This window comes from Dama dama, chromosome 22 (genome assembly GCF_033118175.1).
Source record: "Dama dama isolate Ldn47 chromosome 22, ASM3311817v1, whole genome shotgun sequence".
NCBI lineage: Eukaryota > Metazoa > Chordata > Mammalia > Artiodactyla > Cervidae > Dama > Dama dama.
In genome coordinates, this window is record NC_083702.1 from 1,885,506 (window position 1) to 1,908,303 (window position 22,798).

Consider the following 22,798-nt stretch of genomic DNA (forward strand, 5'->3'; position numbering starts at 1 on the left):
TGAAACCTCCTTAAATCTAGCACAGACTTCGAGATGCCCACTGCCCGCCCCCCAGGCTGCAGGTCCCAGAGCTGAAATTTTATCAAGAGCAGTTGGAAGCTGACGGTCAGAGTCTGTCCCGATTCGGAACACATAGAAATCTGCTGTTTGGAGATATGAGCGGATTTCCCTGGAAAGGGGGGCCTTCAGACAAGGGTCTCCCTCTGGAGCCCCGAGCGGGGTTCTGCGGTGGGCCTGGGGGCATGAGCAGAGCCGGGCTCACAGACCCCGGGGAGGGGTGAAGGCAGGTGGCTGTCAGCCTTCCCACGGGCTTGGCCGGGGCTGAAGCAGTAGCTACTGGTCAGGTGCTGCTTGCCTGCCCGGGGCTGGGCGTCTGGAGCCTCCGTGGGGCCAGAAATGCTTGGGGGGCTCTCGCCTGCCCGTGGTCACGGGGCGCCTCCCGGGAAGGAGGCACTGTCAGCACTGGTGCCCTGAACGCTGTCTCTGCCAGCCATGCTGGCGAAAGCCCCTCCCAGGACACCGCGGCCAGCGAACAAAAGCCATGCTTATCAAAGGAGTTTCTCTTTATTTTCATAATTTAGCTGAATCAACACAAAACTGAATACTGTAAAACAAGGGGGAAAATGCTGCAACATATCAAACTCCCAGTCTCTGCCCTCAGAAGGTGTCTACACCCACTGTCGAAAGAAACAGGTGAGGGGGGAGGTGGTGGGGACGCTGGCAGGCAGGGCAGAGGTGCGCTGGGCCGGGGACCCTCCCCAGGCCTCCCTCCCCACTCCTGGAGTGACCATGGGTCGAGGAACCTGGGGCCAGCCTGGGGGGCCAGCACCCTGTGGCCGCCTCCTCTGTGATGGGAAACGCCACCGCCAGCCATCCCTTTCACCCCAGGATACACGTGCCCATGAATCTGTGGTGACCGAAGGTAACTAAATACTCATGGACGTTGGAATGGGTCTTAAATAAATGGAGTTTCTCTCCTATCTTTAGTCTATGGGTGGCTGGAACAACTTCTATATAGATTTTTTATAACTTTTTTTTTTAGTAGCATAGACCTAGCATAACACTCCTGTTAATTGGACTCTTAGGTAGTATACTTCAGCTGAAACTCAGGAAGATAAAGGGGGCTGGCACAGGGCGGCCGGGGGAAGGTAAACGTAACTGTCCCTTATCCGTGGGGCCTGGCGACCCCGCCTCGCAGGAGGGACATGGGAGATGCGGGCTCGGCCCGACCCCCACAGTCTCCGCCTTCTGGCATGAAGACTGAGATCACAGGGGGCATCCGATGGGGAAGACAAGTTCGGCTGCCAACTGCCCTCCAGATCTGTGAACGTGAGAGGGGTAAGAAAACAGGAAACAAAATTGGTTGGAACAGGCGTGATCCAAGGACTGGACACTCCCAGGACAGAGGCCCAGGGGGCAGGACCATCCAACCCAAACCAAGAGAAAGGCCACCGGCCCTTCTGTGTCACCGGCCAGCATGCCTGTGCCGCCCAGACCTGGTGCTCAGCCCGCTGCCCCCAAGTCCTGCCCCCTCCACACGCTGGGCGCCCCTCTGTCTGGGGGTGCAGGTCCCCAACACCCACCCCAGACCCTTTGGGAGGCTCCTGTCCCGGCCCGCCTCTCAGGGACGCCTGGGGCTACCACATGAATTGTTAAATAGGATTTTCTACAAATATACAACATATAAAAACTGTTAAATATATAACTTTCGGCTTTGCAAAATACATTTAATGATCTCTTTCAAACAAGTGTTACTTTCGCTTTCTTTAATTTGCTTTCTGGAGCTAAAGGGCGGTCGGATGAGACAGCAGTCATGGGAGACCCAACATGCTCTTGCGGATCCTGGATTGTCCCGCTATCTGAATGGGGCGGCGAGAGGCGCGTCGAACTGGTTAAAACAGAAAGTGATTTTAGTAGGAGAAGGTCCACCTAAGTACAGAGGAGCAGGTGTGCGCGGCGGGCTGCGGTCCCCGGCAGGCGTGCCCGCGGGGTCCGCGTGGGGACATCACGGGCCACGTGTCCTCTGGCCGCGTCCTCCGGCCGCGCGGGGCGGGGGCGGGGCCCGCAGTGTTCGTGGGGCGGGGGCCGCCCGGGCACGTCTCTGCCCCCGTGTACCCCCCGTCGAACCCAGGGACTCGGATGGTGAGGGCGAGTCCACGTGAAAATAGATTTTGCTCTTTGGTCTATTGAATATACTGAAAGGATAAGAAAATAAAAGTGATTCGGACAGTCTGGGGCTCGAGGAGAGGCCACGTCTGCGTCCGAGACTCAGTCCTCCCGGAACCCGGCGCTGTCCTCCACTCCCGGGCTGGCGGGGCTTCAGTCTCGTCCTCCTCGTCCTCCTCCTTCTCCAAGTCCAGGCCGGGAGGGCGGCCAGGCCAGGCTCCAGGGGTGCCCGGCAACGCAGCCCCGCGGTGTGTCCCCGGCCTGAGTCCTGGGGGAGGCCGGACAGACTCAGCGCGGGCGGCCGAGGAAGCAGGCTGTCCTTGACGGGCTAGAGAAACGGAGGGTGGGCGGATGGCAGAGGGTAGGTGGCGTCCACAACGGGCCGAGGACTGTGGCTGAGCTGTGGACTCTCCAGGGAGCCGGGGCCACTCCTGGCGCCCCTCTGGGGCTGCGTTTGTCAGGAGACCTGAGAAGCAGAGAGAGGAGAGCCATCAGCCTCCACACTCACCAAGGGTCCCCGTCAGGAACAGCAGGAACCCAGGGACCCCACGAGGCTGGCCTCACCCAGACAACGTGCTCAAAAGACGCCAGCAGACTTTCCTGAGGACAAAAACTAATTTTCAAACCCAAACTGGAGGAGAAAGCTATGCTTGCCAGAAGGAGAAGCCCCTGGGAGCACCCCCTTCCTCCAGGTGGGAACACCCCCTTCCTCCGGGTGGGTCCCTGGGTGGGTCCCTGGGTGGGTCCCCGCCCCCAGCCCTTGGCCGTGACGAGGGAACATGCTGGAACTCTCAGCTGCTGGTGTGAGCGACGTGTCCTTCATCCTATGCTGGCCAGGCCCTCGGGTCTGGGTTGCATCGACCTATTTCTTTAACCATGTACACAGCAGGCTCTGCGTAATTGCACAGAGCAGAACGTTGGAAACAAGGGTGCCTCACCCCCACAGAGCCCCTGAAGGGATGCAGAGCTGGGGTGAGCATGCTGGTTGGGGGGTGCACAGCACCCCGATGTCTCGGGGACACGGCAGAACATGCCAGGTCAGGGCCGTGAGGGCAGAGGGGTCCCCAGCCTCTGCTCTGCAGTGGGAGTGTCACGGGTGAAACAGCGGACACAGGACGGGGGTGGGGGTTTCCCCGGGGCACCCCTGCAGCCTCCCACCCAGTGTCCACGTCCACGCCAGGCCCACCCACTCGGCAGGACGGGGCCTCCCAGGGGCTGCAGGAGCAGGACTAGTGTGGGACCCCAGGGCTGTGGGCGTGTGTCCAGAGCGACAGTAGCCCCCGAGGGGAGCTCCAGGCGCCGCTGGAGAGGGGGATGGGTATGACGGCGGGCAGCGGGGGAGAGGCTCGGAACCCCTGTGTCTCCACTGATGAGGCCCAGCCCAGGAGGGGGGCGGGGAGCAGGGCCAGGGTGGGACACAGCCTGGGGTCACTGTCCAGACCGGCGCAGGGTCCTGGGGGGGTCACTGGTCAGACTGGAGCAGGGTCCTGGGGGGTCACTGTCCAGACTGGAGCAGGGTTCTGGGGGGGTCACTGGTCAGACTGGAGCAGGGTCCTGGGGGGTCACTGTCCAGACTGGAGCAGGGTCCTGGGGGGGTCACTGTCCAGACCGGCGCAGGGTCATGGTTGCATGCTTCTCCCCATCTGACCAGCTGCCTATCAGCCCCGGGACCCGGACCCCAATCTGCAGTGAGCACCCCTCCCCCAGCTCTCCCACGTTGCACAGAGGCCCCCGTGCGTGCTGTGCTTGGCACAGGGTCCAGGAGGGGTGGTGACCCTCGCCTGCCCGGGACTCTGCAGGCCACGTCCAGCCCACCCTCCGCTCTGCTGCACACAGCCCAGGGCAGCCGCCCCCCCCGACCTGTCCAGTCACGTCCATGACCGAGACCGTCCAGCCCGGTCACTCACTGGCTAGCTCGAGGGGCTAACCAAGAAAGGAAGCACCGAACCTACTTTTTCTACATAGAAAGTTGTATAAATTCTTATTCGTGGATAAATGGGAAAACATAGGAGTATAAACAGAAAATAAAAATCCACCCACGTTTCTGTACCTGAAGGTAAATATTTTGATAACGTTACTGCATTTCCTCTGCACTCTGTAACAGCTCACACTCTCTGTGTTACAGCGACGATGAGGCTGGGGCTCGGCATGAACACTCGCGTCGTCCGGCGGCAGGCCGGCAGCCTGTCCGGGGGGTCGGCGACCCCTGGCCACGTCCGTGCTCACACGGGACAGACCGGCAGGGGCAGGGCCGTCTCAGCGCACCCCCTCCCAGCGCCGCCTGGGCCGCCACTTCTCACTTCTGCGAGCTCAGACAGCAGAGGCTCCCAGCCCCGTCATCCCACCGAAAAGAGGCCGGCTTTGGTTGAGGACTCCTCTTCACTTCTCGTGCTGGCCGGAGGAGGGGAACATGCTCACATCTATGTCAGTTTGTCTGGCCGGGCCCTGCGTTTCTTCCCGATCTGAACAGGGACGCATGTTTCATCACGGGCAGGCCGGCAAGAGGCCCCGGCACGTGCCCGTGGGCCTGCCGCCCAGCACACTCCACCCACGGCTCTGGTCTGTGCCATGTTGCGGACACTCAGGTTTCCTTTTCCGGGAGGGAAGCAGGGTTGGGAGTCCATTCGGGACACCCTCACGGCTTAAAGCGACCCAGTCACTACACACCGTCCTAGGGCTTGTCACAGGGGGTCCCCCATCCTCAGGGGGTCCCCAATTTCCCCCACACCCCTTGGCCTCTGGCCTTTCCTGCCCCTGGGTGGGCAGGTGGGTGGGGAAGGGTGGACACCAGGCCCCTGTCCGCTCCAGCCAGCGCCCCCCCATGGGCCCAGCCTGGAGACAGAAGCCAGGACAGAGGGACACGGGGGCCTGTCCAGCTTCCTCCCGGGCCCAGGGTGTCCCCTTCCTTCTGCGGCCAGGCCCACACTGAGTGGGGGAGGGAGGCAGACCCAGAACCACCGGAGGGGAGGGGCTGCAGCCGGACCAGCCAGGCAGGGGCTCACAGGTCTGCAGCCTTTGTGGTCAGAGCTTGGGCTCAGCAGCCTGACCTCGGCATGGCCATCAGGAATGGATGGGCAGCCCGACATCCTCAGCGGCTGTGGCCGCCTGGGACAAAAGGTCCGGCCCACCCAGCAGCACCCATGGGTGGGGACTGCCAGCTGGTCCCGAGGCCCAGTGACTGGGAGAGAGGCCGGGGAGTTGGGTCTGCAGCCCGGGAAGGCGGTCGGGAGCCTGGGGACCAGCTGCAGTGGGGCCGACAGGGCTCTTCTGGCCCCAGAGCCGCGCTTCCGGGCGAGGGATTTCACGGCCAAGGCCCGTCTCAGGGTCCCCGCTCAGGGCCCTGCGGCACCCGGCTAGCCCCTGTGGGCGGCGGGAGGCTGCTCTGCTAGAAAGCGGGTCCTCTGGTTCCCAGCATCCTTCCCTGGGGACAGGCGCCTCGAGACAGTAGGCCACACCCCCCAGGGGCCCCTGGGATCTCCTGGGGGGCTGCCCCACACCGGGGGACCATATGCCTGAGCTCTGGGGACACAAACGAGAAGGGAGGCAGGCCTGATCTGGGGGTCTCAGCCCCAGGGCCCCCTCCTCGCACCTGCTCATGTAGAAGCAGGGTCAGTGACCGGGACCCCAGGCTGGGCGGGACGTGGGCGTCATCCGCCAGGAGCTCGGGCAGCGGTCTCTCTGTCTCTGGGGGGGGTCCAGCATGGGGTCCCCTCCGCATCTGTGCACTGGGGGCTGGTCTGAGCTGGCATCGTGGACCCGCTGGGGTTCCCATCCAGGGGAGCCTCTCCCACCAGCCGGGGAAGCCCGCGTTCCGAGGTGATGAGTTGGTTTTTCTCGGTGTTTGGAGACTATAAAGCTTTGCTCACAAAACACAGGGATGCTCTCCAGCTGCATGAGTCCACGGAGTCACAGTCTCGGTTCCTCTGAAAGTTCCCACTGCCTTCCGGGTCTGGATGAGCCTTCTGTTCAGGAAGCGTGAGCTTCTGGATTGAACGCCCTGAGCAAAAGGTCCTGATGAACCGCAGAGACACGGAAACCACGGGGCCTCGAGACGACCGTGGACTGTGCGAGAGGGCTTGACCATGAAGGCTGTTACCGCGGAGAAAGTAAAAGCCTGGGGAGAAGCTTCTGGAAAGGCTGAGCATCGTCCCATCCACACCCGGCCAGCCGCGTGACTGTGGCTCTGGAACCGTTTCCTGACCTCACACATGAGGGGTGTCGTTCACTGAACCCCGAACCCGGGAGGTCCCAGACGCCCGAGGAGGGAGGGGACACGCTCATTCCCAGAGGCGCACAGATGCTCAGATGTGGACCCCTCTGCCTGGGCGTGAGGGAGGCGGCCACCTGGAGACCCAAGTCCGGGTGAAAACTCACAGTGGTGGCTGGTGCCTGGGGCGGACAGGGCGGAGACGAGACACCGCAAACGGCGGGGCTGCAGACAAAGGCCAGGGCAGCTCGCGGCCTGGGGACCCCTGGCAGGAGGCGGCGGGGCGCCCCTTGGGGACCAGTCTGACTGCCCCGATCGCAGCTACTGGTCACCGCGGCTGCCCCCAAGGCTGCCTGTCCCCGGCCCACCTGCGCCCCCCTCAGGGGCTGCTGGACAGCGGGAGGGTGATAGCCATGCCGCCTCCTGATACTTAGGGTCCCTGAGCAGGCAGGGAGTGAAGGGCTTCGTCCCATGGAGCCCACAGCCCCCAAAGATCACATGAACTGCCCCAGATCAGCGGGGACACCTTTGATGACATGCGGCAGCACGGCCCGCTCCTGGGAATCTGTCCCGGAGGCTTCGGGCTGCGGGGTCTTGTGGGACCTCGCAGAGCCGGTTCTGAAGGGCCAGGCCTCCACGGTGCCCCCGACAAGAGAAGCCAGGGAGGGGAGGCGGCCCGGCAGGGGCAGGGGACGCCAGGGCGGGCAGCTCGGTCCCCGCCCTGCAGCCTCCGGGCACTGCCCCTCGTGCCTACGGAGCGGTGTGGGGTGGCCACCCCGCCCTGCGTCAGGGGACGCAGATGGGCCGCTCCGCACATCACATCCCCACAGCACCCTGGGGGCCCGGGTCTGGGGCCCGGCCAACAGGGAGAAGCCGCGTCTGACCTCAGGGCCCTCCCCTGCTACCCTCACACCTCGGCCCCTGGCGAGGACTCAGGTGACCACGCCTGCCCTCCCGGGCTCAGCAGCGGCCGTGCGTCTCCCCTCCTGGGGTCTCTGGCTAACAAAGCCTCTGCGTGGCCTCAATCACCCCAAGCCGCTGGCCTTCCAGGGCCGGGGGAGGCAGGCCCCACCTCTGGCCGGGCTGGTCAAGAACCAGCAAAGGGTGGGGGGGCGGGAGGGTGGCCGGCACCCAGCCTGAGGCGAGAATACAGGAGAACTGTGTGCTCAGCGGCCTGCCCCGGGCAGAGCCGACCCTGCATGTCGGAGCAGAGGAGCTGATTTAGCACTGGCTTACCAGGGCGAGTCTGCTGCCCCGGTCACAGTGGAACTGGCCCTCGGGGGACAAAGCGACGTGTGTGTGTGTGTGTGTGTGTGTGTGTGTGTGTGGCAAATGCCGGGAGGGGCTGAGTGCTGACGAGGGTGTCCCAGTGGAACAACGAGACAGAGAAGACGGACGCGAGAGACAGCACTTAAAACACACCAGGGGCCCCTCCCCACAGACCTCTCTCCCCGCACCGGTCCCGCAGGCCCGTTTCCCCAGTAGGCAGTGAGTGCCCGGCACTAGTCTCCCCGAGGCCTGTCTCAGGGAGGCGGCGGAGAGACCTCCGCTCCGCCCCGGGGGAGGCCGGGACCCCAGCAACATCCTGCTCAGCTGCTGCCCGGCTCCTGCAGGGGTGCCCCCTGGATGGGGCTCCCAGGCTGAGACGGCGGGCAGGCCCCCGCCCCAGCCCCCTCCAGCTCTGCACTGGGTGGTCCTCGACCTCCCCACCTGCTCAGCTGCCCCCAGAAGGGCCGGCTCGCCAGGCGGCTTTTCCGAACGGGGTCTGACAGCTCTGGCCTCTGGTCTGTCTGCTCTGTCCCTAGGCAGAGGCAGACTCTGAAGTCCCTGCTGCCCCCCTCCTCGCCGGCTCCGCCAACGCCAGCATCAGAGGGTGACACATTTGGCCAACCATCGCTCGCAGCCGCCCCGCCGTCCCGAGGTCCCGGCGATGCTGGAGATGACAGGGCGTGGCGGGGGGCCTGTGAGGGGTGTCAGGCAGCCTCTCTGGTGCCTGACTGTCCGCAGCGTGTGGGGTCCCGCGTGCCCGGGGAGCTCAGGGTGGAACCCCGACTCTGCTCTGCCTGCCGTGTCCGCTTTCAGCAGGTGGGGAGTCACTGCTGGACCCAGGCCACGTCCTCAGGGGGACACGTGTCTGCAGACGGTGCGGCAGCCCTGCCAGGCTGCTGTCAGTCAGAGGCGTCTGGGGAGCAGGCCGAGGATCCGGCCAAGCCCTTTGTGGCTCAAATATCCATTCACGTCCATCTGTTAAAAGGAGCTTCACTGAGGGACAGCTCACAGCCCACAGGTGCCCTCTGACGGGGTCAACTCCGCGGTTTGGTCCGTTCAGAGCCGGGCAGCCATCACCACGGTCAGCTTGCAACACTTGCCAACATTCCCCAGAGTGCACCCATCAGCAGTGACATCCCCACCCCATCCCACCCCGGGGAGCCCCCAGCAGAGGGGTTCTGGGTCACGTGGTCGATGCATCTAACTTTCTGAGCAACTGCCAGACCGCTGTCCAAAGGCGCTGACACGTGCATCTCTGACTCTCTTGATGATGCACTGCCCAGCACTCTCCAGGAAGACCGGCACATTCACACGCCTCCCAGCATCCTTCGTGAAGCTTCAAAATGAAACTAAAGGAGATCAGACCCAGCCCAGGGGACCTGGGAGCCGCGCCCGTTGGCACTGTGGCGGCCGACCCCTGATGGAGAACATGTTCCACCCACAATTCAGGCTTTAGGAAGTTTCCGCCCCGAGCTGCGATCCTCCCCGTCTGCCTGCTGCCCTGTCCCAGGCTGGGAACCAGCTCCCGCTGGGCAGGCCCCCCATGCCCACCTTCCATCGGCCTCGGTTCTTGTGGAGGGAAGCTTGACTTTCAGAAGCTCAAGGTATCGGGGCTGCCCCTGAGGATGGGCCCAGTGTCGGCCTCCTGGTCTCTGGTGACCTGCAGAGGCCTCAGCTGTAAAATGGGGTGATGACAGTCCACGGTGACCACCTGCCTGGACAGGGGCCCCAGGGCATGTGCTCAGAACAGCGTCAGGGGTGTCTGCCGTCATCACTGCTGGTCTCTGCTCATGTTTAGGCTGCTGGACCATTTCAGCTTCCTTCCTCCTGAACTCAAATGCCCACCTGGCCTCATCTCCAGCCATCTCATGGTTTCTGGTGTCTTATTTTAGTCTGTAATCCATAGGAAATTTAATTTGGGATGAGGGGTGAGGTAAGGGTCTCACTTGAATCTCCCCCAAATATAAAGCGGGTGTTCTCAGCATCCACTGTTGGGGGCCGCCCCTTCCCCCGGCACCCCTGTCCACGGACACCAACATCTGGGTACGTGTTGGCCACGTGGTCTGGTCCTCGGCTCAGAAAGAGCATCGGAAGAGGGAACACCTTCGTGGGTGGTAACTGGATCCCAGGAACTTCATGAAGCACGGTCCCGTACGGACTCACGAGGCAGGTGAGTGGATCCTGGGAACTTCATGAAGCACAGTCCTCTAGGGGCTCACGAGGCGGGTGAGTGGCAGAACCAAGCTGTGGCCACACTGCCCAGCGCTGATCAGCTCACAAAGCTTTTTCACCCCCATGTCCCTCCCCAGCGGGAGGTGGACCCTGGGGCAAGTCCCAGAGCCTTGTTCCACACCGTGGCTGAGTCCCACCCGACATGAGACATGAAATCATTCTGTAATGTTCCAGAAAAATTTCATTGGAGATTTGATTGAAATTGTATTAAATCTAAACATCAAGTCTGAAAGGACAACGTCATAATATTTAGACAATCCCTACCTGATCAAAGTGTGTGACATCTTTCTATTCATCTCTGCAAGTCTTTGTAAGTTTCCCATGGTGAGCCTTTGTCATGATCTTTATATGTGATTTTTCTTACTAGAGTTATTCCCAGTTATTTTATGTTTGCTCCTGCCATTAACAGAGAGCTCCTCTCTCTCACTTTCATTTCTTTATTAACTGCAATGAAACCATTATGCTTTCTACACACAGCTGCTTGGAGGTAAGAACACATAGGCTTTTTTCCAGTCTCTCCCCTACGAGCCAGTGGGCGTACTTCTTCCTTAAAGCTGCCTACAGACTTCACATTCTGTTTCCACCTCCTAAATGACCCATGTCTAAGCGACTGTGACTCTGTGCCCCAGCCCTCAGGGCAGATGCGCCTTTATTAATCGAGTCTGGGGTTGGCAAACTCGTGCTACCAGGGGCCAGGCAGTGTATATTTTCAACTTTGCAGGTTGTAAGGTCTCTCTGCAAAGACTCAGCTTTGCCATTGCAGTGCGAACACATCCCTAGGTGATATATGGGTGAATAAGCCAGGCTGTGTGCCCATAAAACTTTATTTACAAAAACAGGTAGGGGGCCAGATTTGACCAGCAGGTGGTGGTCAGCTGGCCTCTGATCTAGACCAGAGCTTGTTCCCGTCTATGAAAGTTTACAGTTGAACACAAGTAAAGGAACTTCTATGTTCCTAGTTGGTCTAATTTAACAATTTCTTTAATTCATTTTCAAGACATTCAGGTGATCCTCTAGAGTTTAGGAAGTACCTGTTTACTTTCTGTAGGTAATAGTTATTGCATTTTCTCATATCAAATAGTTTTATGAGTGCATTTGCCAGAACTTCCAAAAAGTAACCAGTTCTGGGGGACTGTAGGCCAGCCTCACGACAGCCGCTGGCCCTCGGCCCAGTAAGGACAGGGTGGGGTCCACCTGCAGTGCAACGTCAGCCCTGGCTCCAGGGGGACACCAGGTTCTGGGAGGACCCACCTTCTCCTCCAGGTTAGCCTAGAGGGCTGCAAGCATCGCTCCTATGATGTTTTTTCTGAGGAATAAATACAGGGTTTGACTGCTGTCTTTTCCCGCATCTTCTGAATTAGAACACGTGTTGTATTTGATCTCCTGACAGATCTTGTTGTCCTACCTGATTCTGAAATATTAAAGTGTTTGCATCTCATATAAATCTGCTGTGTGGTGGACTGCCCTGGGTTCTTCTGAAGACCTGCAGAAATCAGCCTGCTGTGATTTTATGTCAGTGCCAGCATAAAATCACCGTCACCACTCACCCGAGGGGCAGGGGTCCCCGAGAACCATGCGCACCCCACAACAACGCTAAGTCCCAGAGGGCCTCGGGCACTGGCGAAGGGGCTCAGTGCTTGGCACACCACCCAGCCCACATCACAGACGCAAGACTCTCTACTGAACAAAACGACTCTCTGCAAGCTTTAACTCTGGGGACCTTTCTGGCACCAGGGTTTTACCAGCTCCTAAAATGACTTGGGTAATTTACTACATTTTCCGATTTGGGGGAAGAGACACCTGTGTGCAGAATGCTTTCAAGAACATGCCAGTTAAAACATCTGGAACTTTTCCAGGAAAACATTAACATTTCCTACTCCTTTGGTTACTTTTGTTAATCCCATGCCCCCCAAAATATGATATATTTAATCAGATTTCCATGTGTACTGATCAGTGGTTCAGCTATGCACACACTCCTGAATAATTTGAGGCCCCATTACAGGCTGATTTTTCTTTCTTCCTTTCAGGCTTATGTTCTAACTTTTAAAAAACCTATACATGACAGAAGTAAAAATGCGTTTTTGTAGTTTTGCCAGAGATGCAACGATCAATTCCCTGTCTTTAAAAAAAAAATCATTAATATTTCTTTTTCATCTTTACAGGTTTTCTCCTCTCCTTTTGAAGGTGGCTTTTTCTATAGCTTGGGTTCTTCATTTTTCTTCTGAGTTAAAAACAAAGTGATTTAAGCCACAGTGTATTGACGAGCCCATCTTTCCCTGTGCCCACAGGTGCACTGGGCTGTTCTCATCACATTCTAAATGAGATTTAACAATAACTCAGATGTGTACACTGTATCATCCGGTAAGTGCCGGCCCCACATGACGGCGTTCATGTTCTAACTTTCTGAACCCTTAAAGCAGCCCTGGTGGGGCTTCCCCGGTGGCTCAGATGGTAAAGAATCTGCCTGCCAATGCAGGAGACCCTGGTGCGATCCCTGGGTCAGGAAGATTCCTTGCAGGAGGGCATGGCCACCCACTCCTGTGTTCTTGCCTGGAGAATCCCATGGACAGAGGCGCCTGGTGGGCTGCAGTCACATCAGGAGTCCCAAAAGAATTGGACACAACTGAGCGACTAACATTTTCACACTTTCAGAGCAGCCCTAGGGATCAGGGAATAGCATTTTGCCCATTTTTATAGATGCAGAAATGGAAATGCAGAGAGCAAGGTCACGTGCTCTGAGTTAAGCAGACCAGGACTGCTCTGCCAGGGAATTGAGTGGGAAGACTGACCTCACACGCACAAGACTCATGGGCGGAGCTTCGGGTTTTATTTCATCCTTGACCAAGAAATTATAGGAAGGCCCTGGTTGCTCGGGCTATGATTATTTTTGGGGGTATGGTTTCAAACATATGCTATCGTGATTGGAAAAGAAGGCTAGCACATTCCTCCTTTTCAGTTCAGTTCAGCTCAGTTCAGTCAGTCAGTCGTGTCCGACTCTCTGTGACCCCATGGACTGCAGCACACCAGGCCTCCCTGTCCATCACCAACTCTGGAGTTTGCTCAAACTTATGTCCATTGAGTCAGTGATGCCATCCAACCATCTCATCCTTTGTCATCCACTTCTTCTCCCACCTTCAATCTTTCCCAGCATCAGGGTCTTTTCCAATGGGTCAGCTCTTCTCATCAGGTGGCCAAATTATTGGAGTTTCAGCTTCTGCATCAGTCCTTCCAAGGAACACCGAGGACTGATCTCCTTTAGGATGGACTGGTTGGATCTCCTTGCAGTCCAAGGGACTCTCAAGAGTCTTCTCCAACACCACACTTCAAAAGCATAGTTCTTCAGCACTCAGCTTTCTTTATAGTCCAACTCTCATATCCATACATGACCACTGGAAAAACCACAGCCTTGACTAGATGGACCTTTGTTGATAAAGTAATGTCTCTGCTTTTTAATATGCTATCTAGGTTGGTCATAACTTTTCTTCCAAGGAGTATGCATCTTTTTATTTCATGGCTGCAGTCACCATCTGCAGTGATTTTGCAGCCCCCAAAAATGAAGTCTGCCACTGTTTCCACTGTTTCCCCATCTATTTGCCATGAAGTGATGGGACCAGATGCCATGATCTTTGTTTTCTGAATGTTGAGCTTTAAGCCAACTTTTTCACTCTCCTCTTTCACTCTCATCAAGAGGATCTTTCGTTCTTCACTTTCTGCCATAAGGGTGGTGTCATCTGAGGTTATTGATATTTCTCCTGTCAATCTTGATTCTAGCTTGTGCTTCATCCAGCCCAGCATTTCTCATGATTTTGCTTCCTATAAACTTACTTTAATTAGTATGCAAAGGTTTATGTGACAGTTCCACTAGTTTGAACTGCAGTGAATCATTTTGTGTCAATAATCACATGCACATATGTATCAATATATGGCACCATGTTGTTCCACTTCAATCATTTTACCTGGACTTCCCAGATGGCTCAGACAGGAAAGAATCTGCCAGCAATGCAGGAGATTGCAGGTTCAATCCCTGGATGGGGAAAATACCCACTCCAGTATTCTTGCCTGGAGAATTCCATGGACGAGGAGCCTGGCAGGCTACAGTCCATGAAGTCAGAAGAGTCAGACACGACTGAGTGACTAATACACTTTCACCTACTGATTTCTTTTCCATTTCATTTGCCTAGCATCTTTATTATTTGCTTTTAAACTTCTGTTTGTAGGAGTGCCCTTAGAAGGCAACACATATTTGACTCTTTAAAGAAACCTGATTAGATAGTCTCTGTCTTTTAGCAGAAGAGACTAACCCGTCTACATTTATTGTCACCACTGAAGTGGCATTTCTGCCTTGAGCAGCAAGTTCCACAGAGTTTCTCTTTCTGCTCCTTTCAAGGTTCTTTTCCTTACACACGGCCTTACTTGCTTTTCCTTCCACATTGGTTTAGAAGAAATCATGTTCTTGTTTCTACTAGTGGTGGCCTTTATGTTAATCAAGTGCACTTTTAATGATTAAGCCATTTCCTTAGTAATGGAAATTCCTTCTTTCCACAAAGAAACACTCAGTGACTTTTTCTCTGCAGTTACCCCCCTGCAGCTGTTGTCGAATTAATCAGAAGTTACAAATCAGTTTATTATTACACAAAAATATTCTTCACAATATATGGAGCACATTAAATAATAGGTTGTCAATTTTGTGTTCAATCATGTAACCACTGTCATAGGAATAATTTATATCTAAGCTCCGTGGAGTTAATTGGCGTCCAGTCACCACTGGTCTTCCGACCTACGACCTTTACAGTCATCAGCCATTCATTCGCATTTCTTTGATGGGCTCCAGGGCATCTTTTATTGACTCTTTCAAGAAAGGTATGTGAGTGTACACTTTCTAAATTCTTACAGATTTAAAACTGTCCTGTTTACTTCCTTTGTCCAAAACCACAGAGATAGAACTGAACTCACAAGTAAAGGGGGGCGACAGCGGACGAGATGGTTGGATGGCATCACCGACTCAATGGACATGAGTTTGAGCAGACTCTGGGAGACAGTGAAGGACGGGGAAGCCTGGCGTGCTGCAGTCCGTGGGGTCGCAAAGAGTCGGATGTCACTTAGCGACTAAACAACAACAACAACACAGATAAAACTATTTCTCGACAAAACCCTGGAGATGCTGCTCCTTCCCTCTGGTTCTGGGTCTCGTGGGTTCAGAGGCAGCTTGTCTACGCCTTTGGAGGGAGGTCCATGGACTTTTCCTACTGCTTTTGTTTTTTTCTTTGCCAATACAAACTGGAAGATTAGAGAGTTTCCCTTCCTTCTGCCAAGTCCAGATACTGCCACGGATGGCTGAGTTCCGGATGCTTTTGTTCTGCCTTAACTGGGGGCTCCCTGGTTCTTGACCACCCTCTCTTCTCACCTTCACCTGGCCTTGATCTCACCATGTGGCTTCCCCCAAGGGCGTCCACTTCCACAGGCTGGATTTCTGTCCTCTGTCCTCACAAGTTCTGTCTCTTCGGCCTAATTTCCTCCATCTCTTATGAAGTGTCTCTTGGTGTAAGATCGGTCCGGGCCCCCGTGCTGACCCTCTGGAGCGACACCTCCGTCGTCTGCAGCTTCTGGACCCATCTCCGTCCACTCTGCTGTCTTGGGCCCCGTTGTGTTCAGCCGCCACTTAGTCCTGCAAACTTTTGGGTGCTTGCCTGCATTTCATCCCAGGCTGCCATTTCCTCCAGGCTCTTTGCTCCTGGGTCGCAGAGGTCACAGCCTCTTGTATCTGTCTGATGCCAACAAGCAGATGGTTCCCAGAAGTCTCACATTTACTGCAGAGCCTATTTCCAGAGCTAATCTGCCTTTAAGTCTCCAGAAAGCATTCCCTTCCACAGAGAGCTGGCGTTCTTTTACAGCCTTCTGTTTATATTTTAGATGTGATGCTTTTAAGATTCCTTTTTAAACAGGCAGAGGCTGATCCCACCTGGGAATGTGTCAGCAGGCTTGTGAAGAGCAAGTCTGATTCTCTGAGCTTTTGGGGCCGTGGGAGGCCCTTCCTGCCCCAGGCTGGCCCGGAAGGTTGGGGCCATGTGCAGAGACCCCGAATCTTCATTGGACCCCAAAGGCAGCTCCCGGGGGGGCCTGTTCCCACCTGGGAGGTCACACTTTCTGTCTAAACGGCAGAGTTTTGAGAAGGAAGGACTGAGGGGACATCACAGCCTTGGTGTGTTGGGCAGGCTTCTCCTGCCCCAGGTGCGAGGCTCTTCTGGCTGACCATGCCCCTTCCAGGGGGCTCACCTGCATGCTGGCGTCTTCTAGTCCTGCTGCTGCAGCCATGTACTCACAGAGTGAGCTTCCCCCACCCATCTCCGCCCCTGGCGGGCAGGCTCCACTTCTGCCTGCTTGTTGGGTCTCTAGGTCCAAGGTGAGGTCCAAGCGTGAGGAAGAGACCCCAGGCTCCACACCTGGGGGTGGCCTTCTCCTCCTTTATCTCCCTTTCCCCACACCCCAGGACCTGTGAGGTCGGACGGGGGCGTGCTCCCCTCTGAGAGCTGAGGAAGCTGAGGCTCACGGAGGGGAAAGTGGCTCCTGCGAGGCGGCCTGTGCGTCACACCTGTCCCGCCTGCAGGCGGTGGGTGGGGGGATGGACCTGTCTGGGCACAGCTGCGGAACAGAACTGGACAGAACGGGGGGCTCGGGAGCTGTGAGCCCACACGGGTCCAGGTGAGCCTGAGATCACACTCTGGTTCAGGGGATGACGGGGGCAGAGATGACCTGGGGACAGGACCACAGGGATGACAATGGCAGCCTTGGTACCAGCCCAGCACCTACGTCACCCTGTGGATCTGTTCAATGGGGAGCTGACATTTAAAGTGATCTAGATTGAGACACAAATGCTTCTATTTCATTTTTCAAGACTGATCTGTGCCAAATGCCATATTTCACGCTCACTGCAGCGCCCAGAGGCCATCAGAGTTGCCACGTGGGAGGCGGGGCCGGGCAGGGATGGGGGTCACACCGGCCGCAGCGGGAGGGCAGAGCAGGAAGACATGACCACAGGGAGAGGTTTGGGGCAACCAGGTCCCAGGCGCGAGGGTCAGGCCAGGGCGGGCAGAGGGGAAGCCAGGGGCCTGGCTGCATCGGAACTGGAGCCGCGCTGGGTTAGGAAGAAGGTCAGCACCCTGACGACTTCTGTTGCGCTCATGCCGACTTAACTTCCGTCTTGAATATGTGATCTGACTTTTCACAGAGCACTTAAGAAGGATCAGACTTACCTTTGTCTTTTATGAAAAAATAAATCACTAGGCAATGACATGCCACGTGTAAGGTTACAAGGACATCGTAAACCAGCAGGAAAAAAACGTGTTTTCGATGACTTTGCCAGTATTTCTGCCCAATTAGTTCATGAAACGTGGAATCGACAAACAGTATTAATTCCAGCAGCTCTGCTGGGACCTGGGGATGACTCTGAACTTTATCCATCCTTATCAAAAGCTCACGTGGACAAGATGAAAACTTGCATGCTTGCAGGACCTCAGGGGCACTCCTGGCCAGGAAAGAGGGCCAGGGGGAGGTGGAAGGCCCTGGGCAACCATGGCAAGTGTGCAGGCTGGGTGAAATGGGCAGCGTGCTGGGAGCCATGCCTGCTCGCTCTAGAACCACTGTTCCGATCATCGAGAGGGCTCTCTGCAGGTTCCTCTGTGGGGCCACACGCCCCCAGGCTTCCCTAAGGGTCACTGAGATCTGTGACTCTTTGGAATTCTCAGATCCCCGCCCTTACGTGAGTCTGAGCGGCGGGACTCGGGTACCTGGCTATTGCCCACTGCCCCCCAACCCCGCCCCAGGTTCTACAGAAAGTATTCTCATCCGTTTGGTCAGCAGCCACTTGACCTCACGTTCCAAGCACCGATCATCCCTGCAGCCCCTGAAGAGGCCCCTCCAGGGTTTCCTGAGGGGCACATGCTGACACCCTGAGATCCGGGGGCCACGAGGGCTGCACCCCAGCATCCAACACAGCCCACAGAGGCGGGCAGGGCAGTGGGGGGCGGGGAGGAGCTGGCGACACTGCGAGCTGGTCACGTGACCCAGCGGCCCGTGCGGTGCGAGGGGGGGCCCCCCCAGGGCCCGCTGGGAGGGCAGAGCTCGGCTGACCCCGCCCTGGCCCGCTGCTCTCTGGCAGGCCGCCTGTCAGCTCTGTGGGGTCAGGAGCACCCAGCCCCACGCGGCGGCCCATCCAGTGCCCACTGGCTCTTTCCACTGGACATGCTTCCTCTCATTTCAACCCTCACCACTGAAGTATTTAAAATCGAACAACGACTCTTCTGAAGAACACTGATGCTCGCAGCACGATTACGGTAAAGAGCCACCAGCAGGAAACGCCCCCCTGGCAGAACAGGCCAGGAGTGCCCAGAAAACACGGTGGGTTTGGTCAGACCCGCGTTTTGGTTTGGGGCGCATTTCCGCGGAGGACATGAAGAATGTCAGTGCTCACGACACGATGGTGCCGGGCCGCCATCTACGTTTGTGTTTACACACGGAATCTATTAAAATGTCCAGCTATTATCGCTGTGATGAATAGCAGTGATTCGAATGAACACAAAATGGATTGCAGACAGGGATTGGAGTCACAACGGGGTATTTTTCATTGTTTGGCCAAAGGAAGAATCGGTGAGGGGCAGGTACCAAGTTCCTTCTGCGGGGGACCCACCATCTGCTTGCCTTTTGACGGGTCAACCCCAGACCTCCTGCACAAAGGCCTCTCGCCCTTGGGAAGGTGCCTTGTGCACAACGAGGAGGGCTGCAGCCTGACCTCCCTGCTGGGCAGCTGGGTCTGCACGGACCCCAGCCTCCCCCTCTGCCCCCGTCTCTCTGCTCCAGCACTGCTCAGGACGCAGTGAGGCATCTGGACCCAGGACCAGGTCAGAGGATCCCAGCGTGTGTTTCTCGGAAACAGAAGAGGCAGGAAGCAGGCCCAGGTGCGGCAGGACCCTCAGGAGGAATCCCACCTGCCAGACACACCCTGGGGGCCGGTGAGCCCTCCCCCCGCCGAGTAACCTACCTCCGGGGGCTGCACTGGGCAGAGGGCGGCAGACGAGAAGCCCCCAGGGCTGGGAGGTCCTGGAAGAGCCCTTGGCGCACAGGGCTAGCGGGGCCTCTGCAGACACCCGCCTGGCTGACCCTGGGAATTCAGGATGGCCCACCTCTTCCCCAAGGAAACAGGAAAGACAGCCCCAAAGCAGCTCACTGTGGCCTCTGCTCAGCAAGGCCACAAATTACCTTGCTCCCGGCTCAGAATCAGTTTTCTTTCATTGATTCTCAGAAGAGCAGTGGGAAGGTGGTGATAGAGGATGAGAGGGTTGGGTGGCATCACTGACTCCATGGACGTGAGTTTGAGCCAACTCCGGGAGATGGTGATGGACAGGGAAGCCTGGCGTGTTGCAGTCCATGGGGTCGCAGAGAGTCAGGCACCAGGACCAGACTGCACCAGGACCTCAGTCTGAGCGACTGAGCAACAACAAAGTGGGAAGGCTCAGCGACAAATGCTTCTAACTGCTGGGCCGGCCCGCTTGGGAGCAGAGAGGAAACTGACGTCACCAAACATCTGCAGGAGCCCTGGCTGGGCCGGGACAGCCCCGTCCGTGGAGATCCACCCCCAGCTGGGAGGCTGGGGCCCGGAAGCCCTGGGTTGTGAGACAGGCCAAGCACGTGTTCCTCCGTGAAGGGGACAGAGTCCACTGCTCCCGGGGCCTGGGGTGGGCTGACCTGGGCCGACAGTGGACGGATGGCCAGATGGTGCGGGAGAGGGCCTTCAGCTGTGACGGGACTGAGGTCTGCAGGGTGCCGGTCGGGGGAATGACGCACCGCCCACAATGCCCCCCAAAGTCCTGGCCCGGGGGGACAAGGCCCTCCCACCTTGGCCGTGGAAGGAGCCCCCTTCCCAGGGAAGGAGGGAAGGACTCACACAGGAGACAGCAAAGCAGCAGGTCGCCCCCAGACACCACAGCGCATCAGAAAGGCGGTGGGAATTCCTGGGTGCCCAGGGGCCTGCGGGGAGCCTGGGAGGGTTGGGGGGCACCCTGTGGGCCAGACGGGAACCCAGAGCCCAGTCAAGCTGCACTTTGGGGAGAACGCGAAGGCACGGCTCCCAGGGGAGGCTGGGGATGGGGCAAAGGGCACAGTGCAGGCCCCCAGGCCCTGAACAACATCCTTCACCCAATGCGCGGTCAGCCGCCCAGTGCTGGATGTCAGCTGCCAGGACCTCTGGGCTCCCTCCAGGGCCACGGCCGCCACCTTCCCTGCTCGGGGGCCTCCACGCCGCCCCCACAGGGATGCTGAGGACCCGCCACCTGGCCGCCTCTGTCCTCAGTGACTCTTGGTCCTTGTTACCTGTGCGCGGCCAGGCCTGCTGTGTGCAGCCAGGAGGGGTCAGGACGGGGCCACCCGACCTTCCTGACGCTCATCTCTCCTCCCCACCCCTTGCACCCGCCGGGTGCCCCTGGGTCTCCTCCTGGACACCACAGAAGTCTCTGTGCTGCATCCTGGGATGGTTTCCCTTCTGGTTTTCCTGGGGAATGTTCAAGGTGTTCCACTGCCTGACTCCTGTGCATGAGGGGTCTACCCACAACTTTCTGGAAGCATCTTCAGGGTGGCCCACACTGTCCTCCCAGGAGGAGCCCTCCTGGGGCCTGTCTGGCCGCCGTGGCCTGTGCTGGGGGTGCACGGTGTCCCAGGTTCCCTTCATCCTCATCCCCGTGGACCACTTCATCCACAGCCTCCCGAGGACGGGGCTCCCAGAGTGGGGAGCGGGCCCACGGCTCCTGAGCCCGGGAGGACCGTCCCAGTTACGGACTCCAGGCTGGCGGCCCCCGCCCCGCCCCATGAACTCGGGGCTGGCGTGGAAATCCACCGGGTCCCCGCTCTGGAAGGTCTGGGCTGCTGTTTTCCAGCTCCGAGCGCTTCAGCTGAGAAGCCAGATCCACTCTGATGTCTGCATCTTTGTAAGTGACCTATTTTTTTCCCTCTGAGTTTTCAGGACACTGTTTTCATCTCCACGGGCCTGAGATTTCACGCTGACACGCCTCGGGACGGGGCTTTCTTCACTCATTTCCGGCCGGCGGTGAGTCCCTGCACACTGGAAACCCAGGCTTTGAGTCCTGGGAATTTCTTTAGAAAACACTTCTTTGATAATTCCTTCTTCATTTGTCTCTATTTTTGGATCTTGTAGTCTCTAGACCCCCTGAATCGATCCTCTAATGTATTTTTTTTTCTTTCGTACTTCCTACTTCTTTTTTTTTTTTAAGTTCTCCTCCTGGCTTTATGAGGTCTCTTCAATTTTATGTCCCACACATTTGCCAGAGTTTTACCAAATTCTGTTACACACACACACTCATACAGGTAGGTGCTGTCTGCAAAGACAGATACACTCATCACGCGTGTGTGTGCAGGTGTGTGACCCGAGTCTCACAGTTCTCGAAGCAAGTCGTCCTTCCAGGAAGCTGCAGCCTGCCACGGGCGTGGTGGAGGGTGAGCGCCCTCGGCCGCGAGCCTGGCCGGCTCACCACGCATCTGGTGTCTGAGCCGCCTCCTCTCCGCGGCCTGGGTGCTCCCTCTCCTCTGAGCCCTTCGCCCCCGCCTTCAGCTTCTGTGTGTCTGTCCTCTCTCTCCTCCCACTGGTGAGGATCCTGCCGCTTGAAACTGAACAAATGGGTGCGGGCATCACAGGGGGCCTTGGGCCCCAGCTCTCAGCACCCAAGCTTCTGCACTGGTCTTGGCTGGCTAGCGGGTGGCAGAGAGTCCTCCCACCAAGTTCTCGTCCACCCGGAACATCAGAATACGACCTTCTTCAGAACTGGGTCTTTAAGATGGAGCAAGTTAAGGACTTTGGGATGAAATCACCCCTCGGGGAGGGTGGGCCCCACATGTGATGCTGGCGTCTCTACGCGAGGAAAGAGGGGAGCTCAGCTGCCCAGGGAGGAGCCGGCGCCTTCGTGGAGGGACGTGGCCTCAGCCCGGGGCCACAGGCAAACCTCAAGATTGGAAGGACTGTTGACCTTGAACCTGTGGCCTCCACGCTGTGAAGGAAGGTCTCTGCGGCCGTGGGTCACCCAGCGTGGTCACCGGCCACAGCAGCGGTGGGAAGCTGAGACCCCGGGTTTGCTGGAAAGAGGCCCTACGCCCTGCCTGTGTCCCTGGGAGCGGGTGGGTCTCACATCTCAGGATGTTCCTCTTCACTCAGCACTGGCCTTCCGGGGCCCGGAGGCGCCCACCTGTGAGTCATCCTGGCATGAGCCTTTTGGGGTCCAGGCTCCCACGGGGCACACAGCCCCCGGGCTGGTGCCTCCACTCCACAGGCGGGGTGCCCTGCATGCTGGCTCCTGAGGCCGGGGGTCCAAGGGCAGGCCTGGCCAGCAGCTCCTCGGGGGTTCAGCCCCCTGGGTCCCCGAGATCATGGGCCTGCCCTGCTTGGCTTTGTGGCTGCCCCATCTCCCACCCGCCCTGAGCTGGGGGACTGCGCCCGCACTCCACGTCCCTCTCCACGCAGGCGTTCCGGGGCATGGAAGTGGCAAGCGCGCCTTCTGCTATCACGCTGGGGAGAGCCTGGCATGGGCAGCTGCAAAGTGCCCCCGAATGCCCTTTGAGGGCCTGAGCCCCTGTGCGCGGGGTCCAGGGCTCAGGGACCCGGAGCCTCCTTGTCCTGCGAGTCCAGCCCTGACGGGGGGTGGCACACAGACCCTGGCAGGTGGGAGGCCTGAGCCACCGCTGCCCTGGAAAGGCCCAAGCCAGTCCCTCTCGGGAACCTCAGTGGGGGCCACAGTAGACACACATGAGGCCCTCGGTTGGTACATTTTGAATCCAAGGGTGCAGACGTTTCCAGGTTGACGCTGGGCTTTCCGAGGACTCCCAACTGGCCCCTTGCAAACGCTCTGAGCTTCAGAAAAAAAGAGACAT

The 22,798-nt window shown here is 57.9% G+C and overlaps 1 protein-coding gene across 2 annotated transcripts in view; it reads right to left on the minus strand.

Annotated features, from left to right (window-relative positions):
• Nucleotides 1–566: 566 nt before the first annotated feature.
• Nucleotides 567–22,798, minus strand: part of TAFA5 (TAFA chemokine like family member 5) — a 175,660-nt gene continuing 153,428 nt past the window's right edge. For both annotated transcript variants that reach the window (XM_061124316.1, XM_061124317.1), the window contains exon 4: nucleotides 567–2,632. In XM_061124316.1, coding sequence (XP_060980299.1) covers nucleotides 2,624–2,632 — 9 coding nt within the window. In that variant the 3' untranslated portion in view covers nucleotides 567–2,623. The remainder of the gene's footprint in view (nucleotides 2,633–22,798) is intronic.